The 27177-nt window shown below is 46.0% G+C and overlaps 1 protein-coding gene across 1 annotated transcript in view; it reads left to right on the top strand.

Annotated features, from left to right (window-relative positions):
• WAPL (WAPL cohesin release factor) overlaps window positions 1–27177 on the top strand; it is a 3318690-nt gene that overhangs the window by 2641883 nt on the left and 649630 nt on the right. The window contains exon 16 of the mRNA XM_044056596.1: window positions 23830–23945. Within this exon, the coding sequence (XP_043912531.1) occupies window positions 23830–23945 (116 nt within the window). The remainder of the gene's footprint in view (window positions 1–23829; window positions 23946–27177) is intronic.

The following is a 27177-nucleotide window of genomic DNA, read 5'->3' as shown; positions in this document are numbered from 1 at the left end:
GTTCGGAGTCCAGTATGCCACGAGACTCTTCTTTGACTACGGAACCTGCGGATGTCTCTACCTTGGATGAGTCTGGAGCCGCTATGCAGGCACTGGCTTCTGAGGAAGTTCTTCGCACTACCTATATTCGACATAAACCGTTGACTTTGTCACATCTTCAGTTCTTTCTAAAACTACTGAGTTTCTAAGGCTCAGGGTACGAGCTATGCCTAGAAAACTGGCAACCCAAACTCACGCGCCTGCTTCCTTGCCACAATATCAGATGCTTAAAATGGCGGAAGACCTTATGCTAATTAGGGGCAGCCAGCCTTCTGCTAAATGAGAGAGACTTGTCCCCAGCACCTTTTATCTGACCAAGAGTCTGACTGTGAGGTTTCTGATTATGAAGACATGACGTTATCTGCTTATGAGGCTTCAGATGCAGAGGAATCAATTGCTTCTGCCCCTCCTCCAGAGGATTTTTCTTTTGGTGAAACCCTACATACTTTGAGAGAGCATTTCCATTGGGAATGCCAGGATTACCCCCAGTCCTAAAAGAGAGTCAGGGAAGTTTTAGACTTACCTCAGCACAGGCCCTTAGCAATACCCCATGTTGTGGATAATGTTTTTATGGAATCCAGTCTAACTCCAGATACTTTACCTCCTGCTCCCAGGAAACCTGACGGGTATTAGAGTCCCTGACTTGCACAAATTTCTTTTCAAGAATCCTACTGCTGACCCAGAGGTCATCTCTCAAGGGCCTAAGGGAATAAAAGCAACTACAGCAAAGAATCTCACCCCCTCGGACAGAGATTATCGAGCCTTAGACAGATGGGGTAAAAAAGTATATACTTCTGCAACTCTTGCCATTAGAGCATTACATTCAGTTCCACATGCTGAAATACCAGCAGCATACCATGGAACTAATTGAGCAAAAATGATCTACCTTCCCTGACTGTGCAGAAAATTAAGACTTACAGGAACTTATGCATTCTGCAAACCAAATCAGTAAGCATACCCTGCAATGTGAGTTTGATGCCCTAGAAGCATTTTGCAGGGCAGCAGTCACAGGTTCTGTACTTCGTAGGCATGCTTGGCTTAAGGAACAGACCTTGCCAGATCATGTCAAATCAGAGTTATTGGGAGCACCTCTTAACAAAGACAGTCTGTTTGGCACCAAAGCAGAAGAGGTTCTGAAAAAGATGGAAGAAAAAGCTAAATTTTTGCAGACAGTTAGCAAGTTCAGCCTCCAAGATTCAGTAGACATTGTCCTTCAAAGCATTGGTCCTTTCCTGCCACTTCAGACAAGACCTAGGGTTAACAGACCCCCCCCCCCCCCCGACAGCTGTCTCAGGGTATGCAGAGATCTAAACAATGGAATGCCTGCACTTCTAAACAAGGAAGTGCTAAGCCACCCCCTTATGGGAAAAATTCCCAGTGACTCCTCAACTCCTCCTCTTCACTTCTGCCCATCTGGCTGTCCCACTAGGAGGAAAACTTGCCTCCCATGCAGAAATCTGGGCCTCCATCACCAACGACCAATGGGTCCTCAACATAGTGTCCCGGGGGTATTTTATTTCCACACCTTGCCAACCACAAAGGGATTCCCGGATCTTCCTCCAAACCAGTGGGCAGAGGCACAAAACCCAAGTTCTTTCCTTGCTCTCCATGAGGACAATTCAGCCTGTCCCTGCAGATCAGATCGGCCAAGGGTTCTATTTCAGGCTTTTTCTAGTTCCCAGAAAAGAGGGCACCTGGCGCCCAATTTTAGATCCATCTATTCTAAACACATACTTGGTGGCACCAAAATTCAGAATGCTAACACTGCAGCAGCTTCTCTCTATGCTGTCCAAAGATGCCTGGTTAGCCACTCTAGATCTCAGAGAGGCCTATCTACATATTCCAATCAGAGATTCTTGCAGGGAATATATACGTTTCAGGGTAGGATCTATGCATTATCAGTTCTCTGCACTTCCCTTTGGCTTATCCACTGCTCCCAGAGTTTTCACAAAATGCCTGGCTCCAGCCATTGCTTATTGCAGACAAAGAGATATTCAAATTTACCCTTACTTGGATGACTGCCTGATTCAGGCAGACTCAAGAAAAGCTGTTAAAGCACCTGACATTTGTAAAGGACCTACTAACTTCACTGGTGTACACTATCAACGAAAAGAAGTCCAAACTTGTCCCCAGTCAAAAATTTGTATTCCTGGGAGCAAGCCTGGACACGGCATCCCAGATGGCATTTCTAACTCTAGAAAAACAAGCCTATCTGACAGGCTACTTCTCATCTGGCCACCAGAACCCAGTTATCCGCAAGGAAAATCCTGCAAGCTCTAGGGTTCATGGCCTCCTGCATTCTACTTATTCCATATGCCAGATTGCATATGAGGAAATTTCAGTGGTACTTAAAAAGCCTTTGATGTCAACATTCACAGGACCTGGAAACTGTTATACCTATGATACCCTGTCTAAGGAAAGATTTTCTTTGGTGGGCAGCAACATGCAACCACAACAAGGGACTTCCCTTTTCACAACCCCATGCTGCCCAGACCCTAATCACGGATGCATCAGACTATGCCTGGGGTGCTCACCTGGATGGCAGGTGCATTCAGGGCCATTGGAGCCAAAACCAAATTTATTTACACATCAACCAAAATGAGTTGCTAGCTGTTCAGCACGCTGTGACAGCTTCAGTCCCCTGCTCTCTCCGCAGCCTCTACTTATCAAAACCGACAACACCACAGTAATGTGATACATCAACAAGCAGGGGGGGGGGGACCCTCTCCTACCCACTCTGCAGGCTAGCCATGACCCTTTGGAATACGGCCTCAGCCATGCAGATTCATCTGCAAGCTCAGTTCCTGTCAGGCAACCAAAACCCTCTGTCAGACAATTTAAGCAGAAATCTCCTAGACCCACACGAGTGGCAGTTAAACCACACCTTCAACCTTGTGACCCAAAAATGGGGTACCCCAAAGGTGGACCTATTTGCCTCCCCCTACAACCATCAGCTCAACAAATTCTTCACCAGGGAACCTCACAGCAAGGCCTGGAAAGTGGGTTCCCTACCCTTCCAGTGGGCAAACCTCTCAATCTATGCATTTCCCCCTCTACCTCTTCTGACCAGAGTATTACTCAAAGTAAGGGAGGAAAGACCAAAGGCAATCCTTATTGCCCCAGACTGGCCACGCCAACACTGGTACCCACTACTGTGCACTCTGTCCCCCTTGCCTCCATGGCACCTACCCAAGATTCCAACTCTCCTGAGTCGGCAGCAGGGAGAGTTCTTGCATCCACAACTGCAGACACTGAACCCAGCAACCTGGCTTATTTCTTGACTTCTCCTGCAGTGGCCACCCTAAGCAAACAAGTCCTGGATGTCATACGGGAAGCCAGATGACCCAGTATTAGAAAATCCTATGCTGACAAGTGGAAAAGGCATTGTTCCTGGTTCCAGACTAAAGGAGCTGACCCAGCACAGCCCTCCTTACCTCTCATCCTGGATTATCTAGCAGAACTGCTCAACAGGGGCCTGTCCTTCACTTCCATTAAAATCCATGCCTCTTCCATCTCTGCTCATTACAGCACTGAGCCACCTCTCTTCTCACACACTCTCATCAAGCAGTTCCTGAGAGGGGCTAACAACTTAAGGCCACGAAGGAGAGCCCCTACTCCTGCTTGGGACCTTAACTTTGTGTTGGAAAAGCTCACACTCCCACCTTTTGAGCCTGCAGCCTTAGCAGAGTTAAAATTCCTCTCTTGGAAAACAGCCTTGCTTCTGGTCATCACTTCAGCTAGAAGAGTGTCTGAGTTACAAGCGCTCATGGCTGTGGAACCTTTCATAATTTTTCATGCTGTCAGGTCTCCCCCAGGACTAACCCTACTTTCATGCTTAAGGTGGTGTCCAGTGTGGCTCTCAACCAATCTATTCATTTGCCCACCTTTTTCCCCAAACCTCAAAATAAGGGGGAAAGGATCCTGCACTGTTTAGATGTGCACAGACAGCTCAGATTCTACCTGGATAGGACTAAGCCCTTTAGGAAATCTGACCAGTTACTAGTCAGCTTTGCACCAGGGGTGGAGGGCAAACCCATATCAAAACAAACCATCTCCAAATGGATAGCACACTGCATCCATTCCTGTTACAAACACCATGGGAAACCACCCCACTGGGGGTCAGAACACATTCAACTAGGGCAACTTCTACCTCTACAGCCTTCCTCAGAGCTGTCCCTCCCAGGGACATCCTAGAAGCTGCAACATGGAGTTCTGTTCATACCTTCAGCAAGCATTACCACCTGCCTATCTTTTCTAAATCCAGGACAGATTTTGCAACCACAGTCCTGCAGGGCATTTTAGCCAGCCCCAACACTTCTTGACTGCCTCCACCCGATTCTCAGCTTTGGTAATCAATCCAAGTGGGATGACTGCAACAGTGATGCAGAACATAGTACAGATGTTCGTGTTTCACTGGTGCAGTCATTACACTTGGGTTATCCTGCTGGCAGGCTACCCGCAGTCGGCCTGAATTCCAAAGTCCTGGTCCGGCGTCGGTTGCTGTCGCCTCTTCCCTGACGTCAGTGTGCCAGGGGTATAAAAGCTGCAGCCGACGCCATTTTCTTCAGTCTTTCTTGCCGCTTGGTGCCCGAAGCAAAAGCAGTTTGCAAGTGCCGGTCGGCCGACTCCTGAGATTTTCAAAATCGAATTTCAGATCCAAAGTCTTCAATAAAGCTAAGTACCCCGTTGGGGAAACTTTTTTTCTTGCTCCAGACCGATGTCAGAAAAAGTTAACAAATGTATTTCTTGTGGGAAGCAAATACCTCATAAGGACTTTCATTCTTGCTGTATTCCTTGCCTAGGCCCTGACCACGACGTTGCTAGCTGGCTGTTTTGTGCTAGATTTAATCAATGCACTATTAAGCGTCGGTACGATTTTGCCTTTCATTACTTTGGCCGAAGGTTTAATTGTATAATGCCGTTGGAACAGCCGACGACCGGAGTTCATAAAAAGCGCAAGGAAAAGGACAGGCATCCGATGTCCAAAACCGACGACGAGGCCTCCGCTAGGCCAGTCGCCGGTTCTCAGTGAGGTGCGTTCGCAGCCCCTGACACCCGCTACCTCAGAGCCACAGGCCGCTTCCGACTCCCACGTGGAGACAACTAGGCCTCTGGATACTCAAGGTATTGGACCCACGGAAACTATTCCCTAAGATGGGTCTGGAGCCGCTGAGCAGGCATCGGCTTCTGAGGGTGTTTTCAGACCTACACAGTTATATATCAAGCCAACCTCAGCTTCCAAGGCAAAGACTAAAACAGCCTTAAAGACAAAGAAACAAATACAGCATTCTCCTGGACAGACTTCCATGCCTAAGAAACAGATGCTTAAAGTGGCCGAAGCCCTAATTACTTTGATCAGGGGTTCCCATCCCCCTCCTGATGAGGCCTAGGCAAGACACTGAATATGATTCTTCTGATCAGGTTTCCATTTCCTCTGACTCCTCTTCAGAACAGGGATACTCTCTTCCTCCCTATGAGGATTCTGATGCTGAAGAATCTATTCCTTCAGCCTCTCCTCCTGAGGACTATTCTTTTGGGGAAACCATGCATACCATGAAGGAGCATTTTCACTGGGAGAGCCAAGATTACTCAGAATCTAAGAAAAGGCTCAGAGATTTTCTTTTACTGCCTCAGCACAGACCTCTTGCTATTCCACCTGTACTAGACATTGTAGATGTATTTTCAGAGTCTAGCCTGTCTCCTGACTCTTTACACCCTGCACCCGTTAAGCCCGACAGGTACTACAGGGTTCCAGATTCTCATAAACTTCTATATAAAAACCCTGCTGCTGACCTAGAAACTATATCTCAGGGTCCCAAAGGGGTCAAGACTTCCACTGCAAAAAATCCCTGTCCCCTCTGATAGGGATTCTAGAGCACTAGACAGATGGGGGAAAAACGTTTACACCTCTGCTACCTTAGCTGTAAGGGCTTTAAATTGTCAGTTTCATATGCTTAAATGTCAGCAATACTTAATGTCACTGCTAAAACAGAAAATGTTGACAAATTCTGAATGTTCTGAAAACAAGGAAATGCAGGATTTATTGCATGTAGCTGAACAAGTGGGAAAGCATACTTTGCAATGTGGTTTTGATTCACTGGAGGCCTCTTGCAGGGCCACTGTTACTGGCTCTGTCATTAGAAGGCATGCTTGGTTAAAGGAACAGAATCTGCCTGATCATGTTAAAGCAAAATTATTGGATGCTCCATTACAGCATGATACTTTGTGTGGTGTTAAGGCAGAAGAGGTGTTAAAGAATATGGAGGATAAAGCAAAATCTATGCAGACAGTAAAGGATTTTTTACAGGTACAGCCACCCAGATTTAGCAGGAACTGGCCTTCTAAGAATTAGTCCTTTCCAGTGTCAGACAGGCCACAAAGAGGCAGATGCAGACGTCCTAGAGGCAGACACCAGCCCCAGGGCTCATACAGGCCTAAACAATGGGGTGCTTCTACCTCCAAAAGCAGAGAAGACAAATCACAGCCATATAGGAAATGGTCCCAATTACTTTCCACTGCCAATGCCAAGCACATATCTTTTGGCAGCACCCTTAGGGGGAAAGCTAGCACTTTTTTCACAAAATTGGCACATGATCACCCAGGACAAATGGGTCTTGAATATAGTCTCTCAGGGCTACAGGTTCCACTTTCACACCCTTCCAAAGACAAAAAGTATGCCAGACCTCTGCCACACAATCAATGGGCAAAGGCACAAAAGCAAGTTTCATCTCTCATGGACATGAGGGCTATTCAGCAAGTACCACAGCAAGAGCAGGGACAAGGATTTTACTCAAGACTTTTCTTGGTACCCAGAAAGGACAAAGCCTGGAGACCAATACTGGACCTGTCTATTCTAAGCACTTTTCTGGACGTTCCAAAATTCAAAATGTTGACACTGCAGCAGCTTCTGCCCATGCTGGGCAAGAAGGCTTGGCTTGTAACTTTGGACCTCAAAGAGGCATACCTGCATGTCCCAATCAGACAATCTTGCAGAAGATGCCTCAGATTCATAGCTGGCTCAATGCACTACCAATTCTCTGCACTGCCCTTTGGCTTATCTACTGCACCCAGGATCTTCACAAAATGCCTGGCACCAGTAATTGCATTTTGCAGACAGAGGAATTCAAATATATCCCTACTTGGACAACTGCCTTATTCAAGCAAAGAACAAAGGCATTCTACTGAAGCATCTGGCGTTTGTAAAAAGATTATTAATTTGCCTAAGGTACACAGTAAACGAAAAGAAATCAAAACTAGTACCCACTCAAGAGATAATATTCCTGGGTGCAAGCTTAAATACAATAGCCCAGATGGCTTATCTCACGCCAGACAGACAAGACAACTGACTTCTTACTTCGAAAATATGGCAACAAAGACCCAGTTACCTGCAAGAAAAATTCTGCAGGCTTTGGGCTTCATGGCATCCTGCATTCTGCTAATTCCATATGCAAGACTGCATATGAGGAAGCTACAATGGTATCTAAAAAGTGTTTGGACTCAACATTGCCACAGCCTGGAAACATTAATTGCCCTCATTCCCTGCCTGCAACAGGAGTTTCGATGGTGGTCCCAGGCCTGTCACCACAACAAGGGACAGCCATTCACTTTACCCACAGCTAGGCAGACACTAACAACAGATGCATCAGATTATGCCTGGGGGGCCCACATGGCAGGAAAATGTATTCAGGGCACATGGCCCGCAAGCCAAATGCATCTTCATATCAATCAAAAAGAGATGCTAGCTGTACAGAATGCCCTGACAGCCTTCAAGGATCTACTCCATCCAGGACAACTGCTGATAAAGACGGACAATACTACAGTCATGTGGTACATAAACAAGCAAGGAGGCACACATTCCTACCCCCTCTGCAGACAAGTCATGACTTTGTGGAACACAGCATTGACTTATCAAGTGCACCTGCAAGCACAGTTCCTGCCAGGAAAGACAAATACTCTGGCAGACGAACTAATCAGAAACCTCATGGACCCTCACGAGTGGAAACTAGATCCACAAGTCTTCAGCATGATATCAAGGAAATGGGGATGCCCAGATATAGATCTATTTGCCTTCCCTCACAACTGCCAACTACAGAGATTCTGCACAAGGACTTATCATAAACAAGCATGGAAAGTGGATGCTCTATCATTCAGCTAGAAAACCCTTACGGTATATGCCTTTCCTCCACTGCCTTTCCTCCCCAAGGTACTTCTAAAGGTTAGACAAGAGAAGCCAAAAATGATACTGATTCCCCCAGACGGGCCACGCCAGCACTGGTATCCAATCCTAAAGAGCTTGTCTCAAGGCCCAGCCTGGACTTTACCTCAAACTGACCCAACAAAACAATCGGATACTGCACAGCCAACTCAGAACCCTAAATCTGGCTGCATGGCGGATAATATAACCACTCAGAACACACCTCTCTCTAAAGCAGTTATGGATGTTATTTTGGAGGCCAGGAGGCCTAGCACCAGAAAATCTTATGCAGGAAAATGGAAGAGATTCTGTGCTTGGAACCAGGCACAAGGAATTGACACGCTTGTACCAAATATTCCTCAGATTTTGCTATACCTAACTGAGATGCTGGACACAGGCCTGTCCTTCTCACCAATTAAGATCCATGCCTGTGCCATTTCAGCTCATTACAGTACGGACCCACCTATTTTTTCACATCCACTGCTAAGGCAGTACCTCAGAGGGGCCAAAACATAAGACCTCCAAGGAGAGAACCAATACCTACATGGGACCTCAGTTTTGTCTTGGAAAAGCTCACACTGCCTCTTTTTGAGCCAGCCAATACAGCTGAGATAAAATTCTTATCATGGAAAACAGCTCTGCTCCTAGCAATAACTTCAGCAAGAAGTGTCTCAGAGTTACAGGCATTAATGGGTGTGGAACCTTTTATTTTCCATCCGGACAGGGTTTCTCTAAGGACGAACCCAACATTTATGCCTAAGGTAGTGTCCAGTGTGGCTCTTAACCAAACCATTCATTTTCCTACCTTTTATCCAAACCCACAGAATAAAGGGGAGAGACTTCTGCATTCTTTGGCCATACACAGACAGCTACGCTTCTACTTGGACAAAACTAAAGTTTTCAGAAAGACTGACCAACTTTTAGTGGCATATGCTGCAGGATCACAAGGAAAGGCTATTTCAAAGCAGACTATTTCAAAATGGATAGGCCACTGCATTCGTTTCTGCTTTTCACAACATGGCAAATCAGTCCCTAAGGGTATTAGGCCACATTCAACCAGAGCAGCAGCCACTTCAGCAGCCTTCCTCAGAGGAGTACCAACCAAGGATATTTTGGAGGCTGCAACTTGGACTTCAGTGCACACTTTTACAAAGCACTGCCACTTACCTCTTTACTCTAAATCCAGAGCAGGATTTGCCACTTCAGTTCTGCAGGGCCTCATAGCCACTCCTAATTCTATTTAGGCCCAGCCACCCAACCTCGGCTTTGGTATTCAACCCAAGTGTAATGACTGCAACAGTGAAACACTGTGAACATAGTACAGTTGTGTACCTACCATAAATATAGATGTTCGAGTGTATTCACTGTTGCAGTCCAGGTTACCCTCCCACCATCCCCCTTTCTTTGCTGGGACTTATCTGTACTTCTCTATTCTATACAACCTATGTGGTGTATTTGCTTGTAGATGAAGGTAATGTTTGTTAGTGCATGCTTTATTATAAGCAGAATTTTTTTTTAGCCTACCCTTTTGGGGGCACCTGACATCTGGGGCAAGAAAAACTGAAGAAAATGGTGTCAGCTGCAGCTTTTATACCCCTGGCGCACTGACATCAGGGAATAGGCGACAGCAACCGATGCTGGACCAGGACTTTGGAATTCAGGCCGACTGCGGGTAGCCTGCCAGCAGGATAATCCAAGTGTAATGACTATAACAGTGAATACACTCGAACATCTACATTTATGGTAGGTACACAACTGTACTTTATGTACACTTACCATAAATGTAGATGTTCGAGTGTATTCACTGTTGCAGTCCTGGTTTCCCACTCTCCAGCCCCTTTGTCTCTCTCTCTCTCTTGCTCTCTTCCTCACCCTTACAGGGCTATTGGTATTTACTTTCTACTGGTGGTGTTACCCCACCATAACTTAACTCCCTTTTGGGGGCTCCTGACATTTGGGGCAAGAAAAACTGATGTAATGGCGTCAGGTGCCTGTTTTTATACCACTGATGAACTGGCATCAGTCCTGGAGTGAAAGCAACCGGCACAGAAATACTAAGCCTCTGGTATTCGGGCCGATAGGGGGCTCCCCCTGACAAGATAACCCAAGTGTAATGACTGCAACAGTGAATACACTCTAACATCTACATTTATGGTAAGTGTACACAGTTGTATTTTTTGCCTCTTATGTCATCTTACTCCTTGATATAGTGAGTATGCAGTGTGTCTGTTTAGGGTGCATGTTAGTATATAACAGTGCTTTCACTGAATCCTATTTTATTGAAAATATTTTGCCAAAATCACTTTCATAAAACCTTAAAGCAAATTTACAAGAAAGCCCCCCCCCCCCCCCCAATGTGGGGTACACCTTCCACTCCCCAAACTTAAACATACCTACTTCAAGAGCAGTGGAGAAAATGGGAATTCTCAGTTATGTCTGTGATTCTGGAAAAATAAATATTGGCTTTTTTTACCGGGGAAAGTCCAACTGAGCAGTGATATTTTTCAGTAGAGTTCTGGTGAGAAAAAGCTCCATTCTACAGAGATCAGTGACATCACTTGCAGTTATTTTTATTCAGGGGCAACATGTTCAGATACATCATGTGCAACAGTTTTTATTAAAAATAATAGTTACATCAGTTGTAAATGTTTATTTTTTTACTAGAGGGGAGGTATATATAGTGTAGTATCAGTATGCATAGATGGTCATATTTTATGTATGAATATTTTTATTATAAAGACATATTCAAAGTGTTGGACATATGAAGATAAGGTAAAGTTAGAACAGCCCAAAGGAAGGAAGAATTGGAGGAAGTGCAAGGAAAATACAGGACATGAGATGATGGAGAAGGGTATAGTTATGATGTTAGTACATTTAGTTTTGTCGAGCAGAGAATTATGGAACAGATTTATACAGCTGTATCACTTTAACCAGGGTGGGTTCAGCTGCAGAGCCATTTTTATATCAGTTTTTGGTTCAGTTGGAATTTAATGTCTTTCAGGTTGTAGACCTAGGTGGAATGGGAGTTTTCATTGGTGGGATTTAGCAAAAGTGATGTTGACAGAATGACACATGTCCATCTGTTTACATTATGATGCCCTCCTGTTCATCTGTTGCAGTAATAGTTAAATGAGGGATTTGCCTGCCAAGGCGACCTGACGCCGACCAGTACGTCAGTCTTTTACTACTGTAGGGTGTGCAGTACACCTGATGTAGGCTATCAGACGTAGGCCATAAAAGTGACATATGCATGCACCATCCTAAGAACTTCTTAGCCGCCAGTCGGATCGCCAGTCCCGGATGTTGATCTGCTGCTGGAATCATTTTCTTCAATAAAGATCAATGCCCTGTTGGGGACTTTTTTGTCTTTTGCTACTGTTTTGTTTTGGTTGAGTTTAATGCCACCCAGGAAAGGGAAGTGTGACTGTGAAAGGCAGATTCTACACAAGAACATCCATTCCCAGTGCCTTTTCTGTCCCGGGCCCCACCACAACCATAAAACCTGTTCAATTTGTCAGTTCTTTGTGCCCAAGACCCTCTGTAACTGGCTTTCTTTCCTCACTATTTCCTTGAAGAATCAGTGGCTTAAACTCTTAGCAAAAAGTGCGATGCAAGGCTCCTCGGACCTGACCGAGCCTACTAAGTGAAGCCCAAAAGACCTAGGCCAGAAGCAGAAGCTGCACCTCTCCCTACAGACTTCTGTCCCAAAACACATGAGAGCTCAGAGATGTGCTTCATTGTGGATACACAGGCTGAGCCCGTTTTACAGGTCACCTTGAAACCAGACATAAGCACATCCAGAGAGGTCTCTCAGACATCGGCTCCCGCTGTCCAGGGGAAACCTAGGCTCATCGTGTCTGAAGGCCCAAGAAAAATCATCCCGATTGTCATGAGAGAGGATGTTGAGTTGGATCTGGTTGAATGTAGTCCTTTGTCCGTCCCTCCCTCTTGCCATCTGATGGATTCTCCTGCAAAGACAAAACAGAAAACTAAACATTTGTCTCCCCCTCCAGACCCTTAGGAGTGGCAGAATTTTACTCAAGGCCTTCATGGCTCTGAGGCCTCCCTCAACCCAGCCTGCTTCCCCTCTTCCCTGGCCCTCTTTCCCTCAAAAATAGGTCAGAACAAAAGTCACTTCAGAGGAAGATTCTTCCTCTCATGAGAACAGTAATTAATTAGCTTACTCATCCCAAATCCCTTCCCCCTTGGACTACGCTTCCCCAAAGGAAGATTCAAATGGGACAGAATCCCCTATGGAAGAGATTTCCTTTGTTGAGACCATCTCAAAGATGAGAGATCATTTTAAGTGGGACAGCTTACAAATGTCTGAGGTCCAAAAGCAATAATATGACTTTAAGGTGCAGACCCCTAGTCCTTCTGCCGTTCCTCCAATTATCCCAGCTTTTATGGATGCTTTTGCCTCCACATCTTTACACCCTGACTCTCAACCTCCAGCCCCTAAAAAGCCAGACAGGTATTACAAAGTGCCTCAGGATTGCAGTTTCCTTTTCAAGGCCCCCATGACAGACCACTCTGTGATTTCAGTAACCTCAGATAAAACTTTTAGGTCACTTTCTTCTACTTCACTCTTCCCCTCAGACAAGGACAGTAGGCATTTGGGAAGGCTGGGTAATAAAATTAATGCATCAACTACTTAAGCTTTCAGAGCCCTGAATTACCAGACAAATATGACTAAGTACACTATGGAACTTATGTTCAAACTGTCTAAGATCGTGTCTAACATACCGTACTCAGAGAATGAAGCCTTGGCATCCTTTCTTATTGCTGCATCCCCAATTGTGGCCAGGCATTCTATCAAATGCAGCTGTGATGCAGTAGAGTCCACTTTACGAGCTGCAGCTTCTTCCTCTGCATTAAGAAGGTTCGCCTGGTTGTGGCTTCAACCCCTCCCTGAGGGCATCAAGGCAAACCTTATGGATGCTCCCCTAGACAACACCGCATTTTTTGGCAAACCGTCTGTCGAGCTGTTCAGGTCCCTACAGGAAAAAAGCTTAAGAGCTAAAAGACCTTAAACATGTCTTGATGTAATGTGATCCTATCTCGCCTACATTCTGTACAGATGGGTTCGGAGCCGATCCTCTGCTCCGACTCGGCACGCTATACTATAGAACGAAGTCTCTTATTGGCTGAGCCTCCTCATATCCCAGGATGCCCCACTACTGCTTCCCCAGATCTCGTTTGCCGCTTCTACAGCATAGACGTGGTCTCGGACTTGGCTAAGTGCCCCTTGTGTTTAAATTTCTGTCAGAAATTTTGCTAAAATTATCCAAAAGCTCTTTTAACAGCTATTTATTGTTGTGTGACTGATTTTTTTTTTCCAAGTTTGTGGTAAAAAATTGTGTTTGTCAACGGTAAAGGATCCCGTTTAAGTTAGAGGGGCCTTTGCCTAGCCCTCGCGCTTTAGTTAGGGCTGTTTAACAGCTTCTCATTGTGTGTTGTTTAATTTTCACAACTTTGTGGTAAATTGTATTTTTTTCTTAGTGGCAAGTGTTCCCGTTTAACTTAGAGGGACCTTGCCTTAGTCTACGTGTTTTTTTCTTATAGTCAATGTTGAAGTTTTATTTCTTTATAGTTGAAATAGATAGCCATGTCTAAAAAACATAGGCCATCAGGATTTAAAAAAAGTTCAAAATGCTCTTACAAAATGTCCATTACGGATGACCATTTGCTATGTGTATATTGTTTGGGGCCGAAGCACCTACAGGAATCCTGTAGCTTTTGCCACGCTTTTTCCTCTCGCGTGCTCCAAGAGAGGAAAAATAAGTTGATTTTGAAAGGGCTTATTACCCCTTCTTTTGAGGAAGCCCCATCTTCTTCTTCTTCCCCGTCGAGGAAGAAAAAATCTTCGGCTCCGACCAGCCCGTCTGATCCGGCAGCAAAAAAGGCAAGGCAGGCTTCTCCGTCGGCTCCATGGACTTCGGAGCCGAGGGCGGAACGGTCTGCCTCGATGTCTCCAGCCTCGACTCCTCTGGCTTTGGAGCCGAGAGCTCGGGCGTCAAGAGGCGAGTCATCTCCATCGGCTCCACTGCCTTCAGAGCCGATGAAGGTTGCCCGCTCAGACTCTTCCCCTTCGGTGCCGAAGTCCACATCGGCTCCGAGGGAAATTGCAGTAGTGGTAGAATCTCCCTCGGCGCCGATACTTCTCGAAACCATTTGGAGCCGGTCCCCCAGTCTTTCGGAGCCGGCGGAGATGTCGACTCGGACCCGGTCGGTCTCTTCTCGGTCGTCGAGGATGTCCGATTCGGATGTAGACAGGGTGCTTCAAAGGCTTTTCCAGTCTCCGGTCTTTCAAAAGTTGGTCTCGGCTCCAGCCCAGTCTGCTCCGGAGCCGATTTCCCACCCTGCCATCTTGGTTCCTCCTCCAACAGCTTCGGCGCCGTTGGAGTCAGTGTTGGTGGAGCCGGTGGAAGTTGTAGGGTCGGCTTCGACCCTAACTCCAACCCCACCCTTCGGGTCGGTGTTCGGTACGCGGACCTCCCCTGTCGGCCCCGGGGGGGACGCTTCGGGACAGATTCTTTCGGTTCCGAGCCTCCCTCGGTGCGTCGGCGGGAGTTCCGACTGCTGTTGTGGCCTTGGGGGTTGAACCTTTCCAGGACTCTGGGAGTCCCGCCTTCACGGCCATGAGGAGTGCCTTGGCCAAATCCTCTCTGGCCACTTCTACCTTCTCACCACCACTTTCCCTTGGCACGGAGACTCTAGTTCCTTTGCAGTCCCCCTGTCTCATGACAGCGGAGCCCTGGGGCCTGAGGTTACCCCCATCGGGGGTTCCCTTCTTCCTGGAGGTCCCTCCGAAGAAGAAACAATGCAAGAGGAAGCACGTCGACTCCCCTGATGAGTCTCTCACCTCGGATACTGACCTCGATGATGCGGAGGGGTCCCCCAAGTCGTCCGATGATGTACCCTTTGCGGACATCTTGGAAATCCTTAAGCAACGAGGCGACTGGCAGTCCAAACCCCCCTCTGCTGAGGAGTCGGTGTTCCTCAAGGCCTTCGGGGCTCAGCCCTCCGCCTCATGGGTGTCTCCGCCCTTCGATGAGCTCCTGGATTTGATCTCTCGAAGGGCGTGGGAACATCTGGATTCTGGTGAACCGGTGCCAGCTCGCCCCAATAAATTCCTTTCGGCACCCCCGGATAAGGACTTCCTTACCAAAGGTGTGGCTGTAGATGCCTTGGTGGTGGCATCTGCTACCCAACAAGATGTGGCAGAGGCTTCAACGTCTGTCCATCCTCCTAATAAGGAGTCTAGGAGCATGGATCGGTACGGGAAGCGCACCCTTGCTTCAGCAACCTTTACATTAAGGTCTCTGAATTACCTGACTCATTTTACGAGATTGCAGAGGGATCTGGTCAAGGAGCTTTCGGACACCCTCTCTGGTAACTTACCTGAGCAGTTGGCCCAGACGGTTAACTCCCAGTTGGCTACCCTGTCCTCCCTATCCAAGTCTTCCATGAGGCTCATTTCATATGCAGCCGAGGGAGCGAGCAGAGCGGCGGGCACAGGTGTTGCTCAATGGAGACAAGCCTGGCTGCGCCTGTGTCACTTTGCGGAGGCCTTTAAGTCTTCCTTTGCCGACGTCCCCTTCGATTGGTCCTCCCTTTTTGGACCCAAGGTAAAGGACACTTTGACTCGCTGCGAGCAGGAGGGTAAGACTAACTGCCGTAGGGGCCCGATTTTCCACTCCCTTCAGACCTTATCCCAAGGCTCGAAGAGGAGGGAAAATGTGGTTCTGTAAGTCTCAAAAGTCTTACTCATCTAAGCAGAGCGATTCCCCTTCTAGAGTCAGAGGGAGGGGAAATTTTTCAGGGAGACGCCGTCCCAGAGGCGGCGGAGGCCCCCGCAACACTGGAGACCGCGAGTCCTTTCGTGGCTCCTCCTCCTTCCAGCATCCCTGAAGGAGTGCCCGACTGTGCAGCTCCGGAGCCAGTCGGGGGTCGTTTTTCGAGGCACCTAAAGGCCTGGGAAAGTATCACCCAGGACCAATGGGTGCTCCGAATCATCGCCGGAGGTTACACCATTTCCTTCTCTCAACCCCCCCCCCCCACCATCCCAAAGAATCCCGGACCCGCCACCCAGTCACCGGGATATGGCAGCCATCGAAATTTCAAAGCTGCTTCAAAAAGGAGTCATCCAACCTGTCCCCGCAGATCAGACCAGATCAGGGACTTACTCGAGATTCTTTTTGGTACCAAAAAAGACCGGGGACTTGAGGCCCATTTTGGATCTCAGCAAGTTAAACCGATAAGTGAAAAAGTCCAAATTCCGGATGGTCACCTTGCAAACCATTCTCCCGCTTCTGGAGAAGGGTGTTTGGATGTGCTCCATAGATCTCAAAGACGCCTATTATCACATTTTGATAGATCAGGCGTCGAGATGACACTTGCGCTTCAGCCTAGGGGACAGTCATTTCCAGTTCCGTGCACTGCCATTTGGTCTCACCACAGCCCCCAGGGTGTTCACCAAATGTTTGGCAGTGGTGACTGCTCACCTGAGAAGTCTAGGATTCCAGGTGTTTCCATACCTAGACGACTGGCTCCTAACTGCCACCTCAAGGCATCTACTCTTAAGAACTCTTGCAGCCACTATCTCCCTAGGCAGCTCCTTAGGAATCACCTTCAATTGGACAAAATCCGTATTGCTGCCATCACAGCGTATTCGGTTTATTGGTGCAGAAATAGACTCAAGGCAGATGCGAGTCTATCTTCCTGCGGAAAGGATAGCAACATTGCAGTCTCAGGTGCGGGCGTTACTCCTCAGACGTCGAGCTCCAGCGAGAATAGTCCTGCAGCTGTTGGGTTCCATGTCAGCCACCATTCTTCTCGTTCCCTTGGCAAGGTTACATATGAGGATACTCCAGTGGCTCCTCTTAGCCCAGTGGTCTTATCAAGACCTCCCGCTCCGTCACCACATATTGGTAACAGAGACGTGCAAACAGGATCTTTGTTGGTGGCTTCATTCCTCCAATCTGGATCAGGGGCGACCTTCGTTTCCCCATCCCCCTCGGCCACGTTGACTGCGGACGCCTCCCAGACATGGTGGGGGGGACATTATCTGGACAGGTCGGTCCAAGGCACGTGGCACTCCGACGAGAATCTTCTCCACATCAATATCCTGGAAATGAGGGCGGTGCTTCTAACGTTGCAAGCACTACACGACCACCTTCCCCAGGGGACGATTGCCATTCAGTCCGACAACATGTCGGTAGTCTGGTACTTGAACAAGCAAGGAGGGACCAGGTCTTACCCCCTTTGCAGAGTGGCCATGAAGGTATGGGATTGGGCGATTGCTACCAAACGCTTTCTAGTGGCAACACACATTCCGGGGACATCCAATGTGATAGCCGACAGACTGAGCAGAACTATTCTCTCCCCACACGAATGGTCCTTGAATCACAAAGTGGTAACACAGATTTTCACGAAATGGGGAATCCCATGTTACGATCTTTTCGCAACTCCCCTCAATGCAAAATGCCAGCAGTTCTTCTCTCTCATTCCAGTTCCGGGGGAGACCCCCAAGGATGCTCTAGTCCAAGCTTGGCCTCCCGGTCTACTATACGCCTTTCCACTGGTTCCCCTTATCCCCAAGGTGGTTCAGAAGGCGATTTGCTTGGGAAGCAAAATGATTCTAATCGCCCCATACTGGCCTCGTCAAGTGTGGTTTCCCCTTTCTTCGCAAGTATGCATTGGACGGTCCCTGGTTCTTGGACCAAGTTCCGGACCTCCTGACGCATCAGTCAGGACAGCTCCATCAGTCCCTCCATTCATTGAAGCTAGCAGCTTGGCTACTCCTCTTCTGACCATAGTTAGGAGCCATTCTTTCGACCCTGAGGTTATGCATATTTTGTCCTCGGACCACAAGTCTTCTACAAAAAAGATGTATAGCAGTAAATGGAAGAGGTTTGCTATTTGGGCTCAACTCCGAGGATTAGACCCTATGACAGCTTCTGTGTCAGAGGTTCTGAAGTTTCTAACCTCCCTGTTCAACCAGGGTTGTTCGGTGTCCACCATCAAAGTTCAATTGGCGGCTATTTCCAATTTTCATGAGAACGTAGAACCACCTTTAATGAGCAATAAGTTGTGCAAAGCCTTTATTAAAGGAGCTTGGCTTCTTAGGCCACCTATATCGCATCCTGCACCACCGTGGGACCTTAACGTGTAGTGTTAGGCGCATTAACCGCACCCCCCTTTGAGCCGGCAGCAACCTGTGACTTGAAATTTCTTTCTTGGAAGACTGCCCTTCTAGTTGCTATCACATCAGCGAGGCGAGTTTCAGAACTTCAAGCCTTATGCATCAATCCACCATACCTGATGTTTCACAAGGATAGAGTTTCTCTAAGACCAAACCCATCCTTTATACCAAAGGTTTGTTCTAAATTTTGCTTGCAACAATCTCTGGAATTACCGTTTTTTTTCCCTAAGTATACAGACAGAGCCGAGTATACTTTTCACACCTTAGATGTACACAGACAATTACGTTTCTATTTGGATAGGACACACCAAGCACGAAAATCAGATCAACTGTTTGTGTCCTTTTCGGACAATAAATTGGGCAAAGCCGTCACGAAAGTCACTATTGCCAAGTAGATCAGAGACTGTATCAGTCATATTTATCGCATTTCAAATAAAGAGCTTACAATTCCTGTGAAAGCTCATTCTACCAGGGCTATGTCCACTTCGGCAGCTTTTCATTCCAAGCTCTCTATTAATGACATCTGTGCAGCTGCTACGTGGTCTTCTCTACATACCTTTATTACTCACTACAAATTGGATGTGGCATCCAGGGGCCGAGCTTCCTTCGGTTCCACGGTTCTCCGGACCGTTTTCCAGTGAGCCACCCAGGAATTAGGTGCTAGGGACGCTGTCCCATCTGTACAGAATGTAGGCGAGATAGGATCACATTACATCTTTTAGTTATGTACTTACCATAACTTTAGATGTATGGGATCCATCTCACCTACATTCCTAATAACCCACCCTCCTTCCCCCCTGCCTTGGAGGCCAGAAGAGACCGAACGGTCCGAATACAACTGTTTTTCCTCTCTTGAAACACCTGGCAATCTTATAACAACAGTCTATGTGTGTGTGTGTGCATGTGTGCGGACAAACAAGATCTGGGGAAGCAGTAGTGGGGCATCCTGGGATATGAGGAGGCTCGGCCAATAAGAGACTTCGTTCTATAGTATAGCGTGCCGAGTCGGAGCCGAGGATCGGCTCCGAACCCATCTGTACAGAATGTAGGCGAGATGGATCCCATACATCTAAAGTTATGGTAAGTACATAACTAAAAGATCTCTCCATTTCCTAAATTTCACAGGAACTGCCCTGGGAAACAGGTCTTTGTATGCAGGTAGTCCCAGAACCTCCAACAGGACCTAGAAAACACATCAGTTTTCCTCCTCTTCCTCTGCTCCCCAGTTGGGTAAGCAGCCCTTTCTTGGTAGAACAGACTCTTCCTCCTGACTCATCGGAAAGTCCTTGCTCCCCTCCCCTCTCCATGCATCTTACCCTCTCTCTTCCTGCCTGGGAAGCCATCACTCATGACTCTTGGGTCCTCAGCGTCATAAAAAATTGGATACTTTATGGTTTTGCACACACTACTTCCTTTCAGCTGTATCCTTCAACCATCAAAAGAACAGAACCCCCCCTCCAAGTACTGCATAACCTGCTAAACAGGACGTAATCCAACCTGTGTCCCCTACTCAGAAAGAAAAAGGCTTCTATTCACACATGTTCATGGTTCCCAGGAAGGAAGGCCCATGGAGAGACCCATCCTAGACTTCTCCTATCTCAACTTTCTGAAAGTGTCCTCCTTCACAGTGCTAACTCTCCAGACCTTCTTCCCTCTTACCTTCCTCAGGACTTGCTAGCATCCATAGACATCAAGGATGCTTAATCTCCATTTCCCCATTCATCCCAAATACAGGAAATTCCTATGCTTTACCGTGGGCTCCTGGCATTTTCAGTTCTCTGCCTTGACTTTTGGAATTTCCACTTCCCCAAGAGCCTTCACAAAATACCTAGCACCAGTGGTCGCCTTCTGCAGACTCCAAGACTTTCAAATCTTCCCCTACCTAGACGACCTTCTGTTCCAAGCCAACTGTCCGGAGGAACTAAAAAACAACCTCCACTCAGTCATAGCCATTTTGCATTACCTGGGATTCACCATCAGCTAAAAAAAATCTGCTCTCATCCCATCCCAAGACCATGTTGTTCTGGGATGCAGATTCTAAACCCACAAAATGATGGTGTCTTCGCCACCACCCCCCCTCCCCCAATAAGGCTTAGGAGATCTCCCTAGTTTTCGCAGAGTTCTCCCCTCAAACTCTTGTCTGCAAGGCAGTTTCTACAAATCTATACCATCCCTATCCTACCCCTGGCTAGGATCCACATGAAATTCCAATGTTTCCTAAAACCAGTGTGGTCTCAGCATGCCCACTCACTAGAATTTCCAGTACCACTTCTACCCTGCCTCAATGAGGAGCTCCAGTGGTGTGAGTACAATTATCCATAAACCCAGGACTTCCTATTCACCCATTGCCCCCAACTCAGGACCTGTATACAGAAGTGTCACAGGTTGGGAAGCAGCTGTGGTCTCACACACAGTTCACGGTCAGTGGACGCCCTCTTAGAGAAAAGGCCACATAAATGTAAAGGAGATGAAGGCACTGACCTTTGCCTTGCAGTTCTTCCAACCCCTCCTGAGGCCAGGAAGTTTGTGTATAAACACAAACAATATGGCTGTTCTGTGGTATCTAAACAAGCATTGGGGACAAGATCCTACCTCCTTTGCAGACTAGCCTTGCAGGTTTGGGAACTAGCCTGGCTACTGGAAATATCTCCTTGTGACATACATCCCTTTCAGTTAGAGCTCTGTGGCAGACATTGAGCAGATCCAGAACACAGGCCCACAAATGGATGCTTCACAGATCCAGAACACAGGCCCACAAATGGATGCTTCACAGGGATGTTTTCTGGACATTGTCCACCAGTGGGGTATTCCACCAATAGACTTATTTGCTTCTCCTCTGAACAAACAGCTTCCCAAATTTTATGCTAGAGAACCATATCCTCGGGCATGGAAAGTGGATGCCCTGTCAGTCTCTTGGAAGGGGAAGTTTTTTTATGCATACCCTCTCCTATCACTCAACTCGAAAGTCCTGCTGAAAATTGAACAGGACAAACCAAAAATCTTGCTAGTTAATCCCCAGTGGCCAAGACAGCACTGATACCCCCCCCCTTTTTTTTTTACATCTAGCCAAGGGCAATCATCACAAGTTACCTCACAGAGTGGACTTCCATAGAACAAGGTCTCCCTCATTGACCTACACCTGGGAGCTCTTCAAGTGACCCTTTGGCTGATAGAGCCCTGATTCCTTTGACACCTTTATTATCAAGATCTGCTTCAAGTCCTGCAGGAGGCCAGGAAACCCAATACAAGGATATCTTACCTTTCCAAGTGGAAGAGATTTTTCCTTTGGTGTCTTCCTGGACCCGCTTGTGGTGGACCCCCCCCCCCCCCACATAGTTCTTTCATATCGGTGTGAATTGCTTAATGTGGGCTTAGTTTATTCCTCTATAAAAGCACCTTTGTCCACTATCTCTACATGTCTGCATTTTTCTCCTCCTCCTCCCCTAGCTTCCAGATTTGAGGCCAAACAATTTTTAAAAATCATCCTCCACATTAGACCTCCCAGGAGCCCTGTAGCCCCCCCCCCCCCGATCTTAACTTTCTGCTAGAGAAACTGACTCAAGTTCCTTTCGAGCCAGCATCCTCTAGCTCCTTCAAACACTGTACCTGGAAAACTGTTCTGTCCGCCAAGTGGTTTTGAGAACTTTAAGTCCTAATTGGCTTCTCCTCCCTTGAGCTTCCACAAAGAGAGGAGGGTTTCCATTTGCATTAACCCTTCCCTCATGCCAAAGATAGTTAATGAATTGCCCTTAAACCAGGCCATTCATCGGCCTACCTTTTTCTCCTCTCCCCAGAACAATAGGGAGAATCCTACACACAACTGATGTACACAGACCACTCCAGTTCTATCTGCACAAGACTAAACCTTTTAGGAAATCAGACCAACTATTTGTGTTGTTCCACCCCAGGGCTGTGGAATTGCCTTTATCCAAACAGACATCTCCAGCTGGATTTCCAAATCCATGTCCTTCTGCTATGCCCGCCATGGTAACGCCCTTCCTGGCACAGTCAAAGCTCAGTCTACTAGGGCAGTGTGTTACTCAGGGGCATTCCTCAAAGGCTGGACACTAACTCCATTCTAGAAGCAGCTACTTGCACATCTTTCCACACCTTCATCAAACATTATAAACTGGATTCTTTCGCCAGATCCAGGGCAGGGTTTGCCAGGGCCATTCTTCATGGTTTCCTGGAAGATTCTTCTGCCACCTCCACCTCTCTTTCTGCTTAAACTTTTGCATTCTACCTCATGTAAAGAATACTGAAATGAATAGAAGGACATAGATAAATTGTGTAAGAATGTAACATAATAATAGATATCCTTTTCTTCTCTGTTGCAGTATTCTGTCCCACCCTCCTTCCCCACTTCCTTCTGTTCTTGGATGCATTGATCATCTTTCTCTTAGACTCTCTCTCCTCCTGAGGCTTCAGTTCTGGGAATGATGCATGTGTATATCACTTTTATGGCCTACATCTGACAGCAGCTTATGTCAGACGTACTGTGCACCCCACAATAGTAATAGACTTTGATATACTGGCAGACATTGGGTCGCCTTGGCAGGTAACTCCCTTATGTAAAGAATACTGCAAAAGAGAAGAGTAGGACCTCTATCGCTATGGTAAGTTCTTGCACAACTAATCTTTCTCTGATATTTTCACATAACAAATATGGTGACATGCCTGCATTTTTGTGCAGAGGGTGCTAATGTTTTACATCTTAAAAAGTAAACTTAGTACTGTGGTCAGTGTTGTGACTTGTAAGCTGTTCATTTTAAAAATTTGCTAGTTTTACAGCTTGCTTCTAAAGCAGTAGATGTTCATGCATCTCTAATGGACAAGACAACACGCATCTAAAATCATAATGGTTTGCTGTGCTGATGACACTAATTGTCAGCATTTCTGTTACATTCTGGATTATAGTAAGACCTGTCCAAAATTTAAACTGAGAGGAAGAGATTTAGATACAAGTCTGTTCTGATCAGATAAAACAGAGGCAGAAAAGAGTGGACTGAAGTTAAAGTAGTTTTGAAAGTAAAGTAACTGAAAAAGTCCTAATGATTATTTCTTGACACACAGCAAAATAAGATCATTTAAGGGCCAAAGCAAGTGATTGTTTTTTGATTGGGGCAAGCAAGAGATGGAACTTGCATTTTAACTGTACTTTTTTCAAATTTCCTGTTGCCTTAAACTGTTCTTTGTTGATAAATTTGTTGTAAAAATTATTGTTGGCTGTAGACCCTAAAGATGGTTAACTTCCCCTTCATTTTCATTAGCTTCTTAATGTAATGGGGCAAGTTCATCTTTTAAATGTTATGTTGGAGGTCTGGATTGCAGTGCATTAAATTCTTACATAGACATTTTGCATATAATTTCTTTTTTATTATTTTTCTAGAGTGGGGAAGCACAAAGACAGGAGAGCAGGACAACCTAATCAGCACAGTATTAAACTGTGTTTTGCAGGTTCCACAGTACTTGCCGCAGGAACAACGTTTTGACATAAGAGTTCTGGTAGGTTCTTCTATAAAGCTGTGTTGACTTTCTAACTGGAAAAGTACATTAACAGTTTCAGAGTAATTTTAAACTTAACATTGTATGAACACATGCATTTTATAAAATATCACTTACTGAAGTGCTGCTAGCATACATTAAATGCATAGTCACCAGGAAATGTATGTATATTTGTATGCATTTTACAGTTTTGAGCAAAGTCAAATATTCGTCCTCTTCCCAGTCACAGCAAGTGAGCAGGACTGTTTTTTCAGCATGGTTATGTCTCGGATAGCTAGCTGCACTTGCACTGATATCTTTAGACCAGCACTCTCCACACTGTATGCGACTTACCAGTGAAAGTGAAGGTGACTTGCACAGAACTGTGGGCTTCAAGAATGATTAAATTTGCAGAAATATGAGAGTGCTTAAGGGGGGAAGCATTAGAGGTAGACATTAAATGTATCTACGTGACTATGCATTGAAAAAGTTAAGTAAAATTAAAGTAATGTGTCTCAACAGTCGGCAGTCTGAATGATGAAACAAATACTGTACAAGGACACTTAGAACTGTACGAACGCAGCCAGTAAAAAAGATAGGAAAATGTTATTAAACTCAACTCAGATGGGAAAAAATGAGAAAGTCTGCTTTTCAGATTGATGCACTATGACTTAAAATAAGTACATTGTTTTCATGTGTCTTAAAATGAATGACTAGAGAAAGGTAGGTACTGTCAGTAATCAGGTTTATGTGCAATGGAGTAGCATAAATTTCATGCTTTCTACAAAAGATGATAAAAAGTAGAAAAATAAACTGAAACATTTAGTTGATTGAGTGCATCTAAAAAAGAGCCATTCCAAGTCAATGATGGCTTGTAGTGACATTTACAGCACCTCTGGTGGACTTCTTTATTTAACAGATTTCAATGAAGTGGCATATCTCAGCTGTTTGGAAAGTAGCATTTAATCCCACTATGCATAGTTGGGGGAACGAAAGATGCAAGAATCTGTGACTGATATTTTTAAATTACAAGGAAGTTAATGGAGCTTAAGGAAAGCGCTACATACTAAAATGTACCCTATGTAGCATGACTTTACAGCATGTTGGTCTAGCAAGACAGACATTGCCACAGCTTCGGAATAACTGAGTAGCTGTAGGTATTGCTTATCTGTAATTTAAGAACACCTTTGAGTAAGCCCCACATAGAAATATATTCAACATCTGAAAGAGTTGTTATTGGGGGTAAATTGATGAACTGTTAAATGTTTTCTGTGGGTTGCTGTATAGATGTATGCATTTTATGTGTTGGTGTCCTCTGAAATGTTTCCATTTTTCATGGATTTTCTGAAGAGTAAGTGAGCAAAGCAAGTGTTAACAAACTGAATATAGTCCAAAGAGAGGGCACAACTGGTTGTTGCAGAAGTCAGTATTAATAGCAGATGTTCTGTAGTCCTATTTCACCTTCATTCTTACTAATGGGATTGGAGCCAATCCTCCGCTCCGACTCTGCCTGTTTACTCGAAGTCTTCTAGTTGGCGCATGGCTAGGTAGGTATCCCATGGTGCACCAGTACATTCCCCAGATCTCGTTTGCAGTGTCGACAAGTTTGGATGTGCTTCTTGGCCGTGGCCAAGTCTTACACAGTTTGTTCAAATTTTTGGATAAATCTTCTATTTTCACATTTTGATAGTGTCATATAACATTTTATAGCTATAGTTAGTATAGTGTTTGCAGTTATAGCGTTTATTAGAGCGCCTTTTGTGTGCAATTTCTTTAAGTACAGTTGGCCATTGACTTTAGAGCACTTGGTATCCTGTGTGCCAGTTTTCACTTGTTTTTTATATATATATATATATATATATATATATGTGTGTGTGTGTATATATAGACTTCTATATTACTGTTTTCATACTTTTGATATTAGTAGTTGTAGGTGCCTTTTGCACTTGGTTTAGGCTGTGTGTGCTTGTTTAAATGCTATAAGTAATAACTTTTTGAGGTACTTTCTGCTTGCTGATATTTCCTGTTATTAGTGTTGCAGACAGAACGAGGTTCTGTTGACCTTGTTCTTCGTGTTTTCCTCAAATTAGACTGTATTCCTGTTCTAGTGTGTGTGCGAGTCTCTCAACTTGTTTCTGTACCCCCTAGGTCCGTTTAAGTTAGAGGACCTAGTTTCCCTTTCTTTCCTACCTGGGCTAGGTCCGTTTAAGTTAGAGGACCTAATCCTCCCAATTTCTTTCCTGAGTGTTTGTGTGTGTGTGTGTGTGTGTGAGTGTGAGCGTGAGCTCATCTTCTGTGAGATGTCTAAGGAAGGCAAGGACCATAAGCCATCTGGCTTTAAAAATGCATAAAATGCTCACAGAAGATGTCCATAATGGATAGCCACAATGACTGCATTTACTGTCTTGGGGCCATCCACTTACAGGAAACTTGCTTATTTTGCCACTCTTTTAGTGATAGGGTGTTGCAAGCGAGAAAAAAATAAGCTCATTCTAAAAGGTCTCTTAAAGCCTTCTTTTGAAGAAGATCTGGCTAGCTCTTCCTCCTCTGCTAGATCTCGGGGATCTAAAAAGGAAAATTCCAAATCCTCTAAGAGGCCTTCCCCGACTGGTGACTCTGAGCCACCTCTTAAAATTACTAAGCCTGACAAAATTACTGTCTCATTGGCCCCAATGAGTTTGGACCCGATCGAGAGTTTGACTACTGTGGTTACAGGGTTGGCACCAATTAGTTCGGAGCCAACCACTGAGAGTATGCCCTACATTAAAGTCACCCGTACTGCAGAGATCCCATTCTCCTACTCTGTCCTCCAAGTCCTCCAGGAGTTTATGGGAAGAAGATGTGGAGAGGGTAGTGCTGAGATTCCTGAAGTCATCTGCCTTACCTAAATAGTTGTTGGCTCCGACCCAGTCTGTTCCGGGGCCACTTGAGTCCATCCCCCCTTCGGTGATTCCTCGTCTGATCCATGCTGGTCTTTCGGAGATGGAGTGTTTGGTACCACTGGTGGAACCCTCGGTTCCAGCTCCCCCTGAGGTTGTTTCGGAGCCGAGTTCAACTCTGACACTCTTGGTGCCGTCCGTGGTGTCTAGGAGCCGAAGCTCCCCAATCAGCCCAAACAGAGACTCTTTGGTCCCGAGCCTTCCTCTCGGCATGTCGGCAAGGGTGAGCTCGGACCCTATATCTATCTCTGAGCCGATGGCTATGGAACCGATGGCATCCTCTGTCTCCTCTGAGCCGAGGAGGTCTTCGGAGC

The sequence above is a fragment of the Protopterus annectens genome, chromosome 14.part0 (genome assembly GCF_019279795.1).
Source record: "Protopterus annectens isolate FY-2018-M chromosome 14.part0, PAN1.0, whole genome shotgun sequence".
Lineage (NCBI taxonomy): Eukaryota > Metazoa > Chordata > Ceratodontiformes > Protopteridae > Protopterus > Protopterus annectens.
This window is presented reverse-complemented; position numbering and strand designations above follow the sequence as displayed.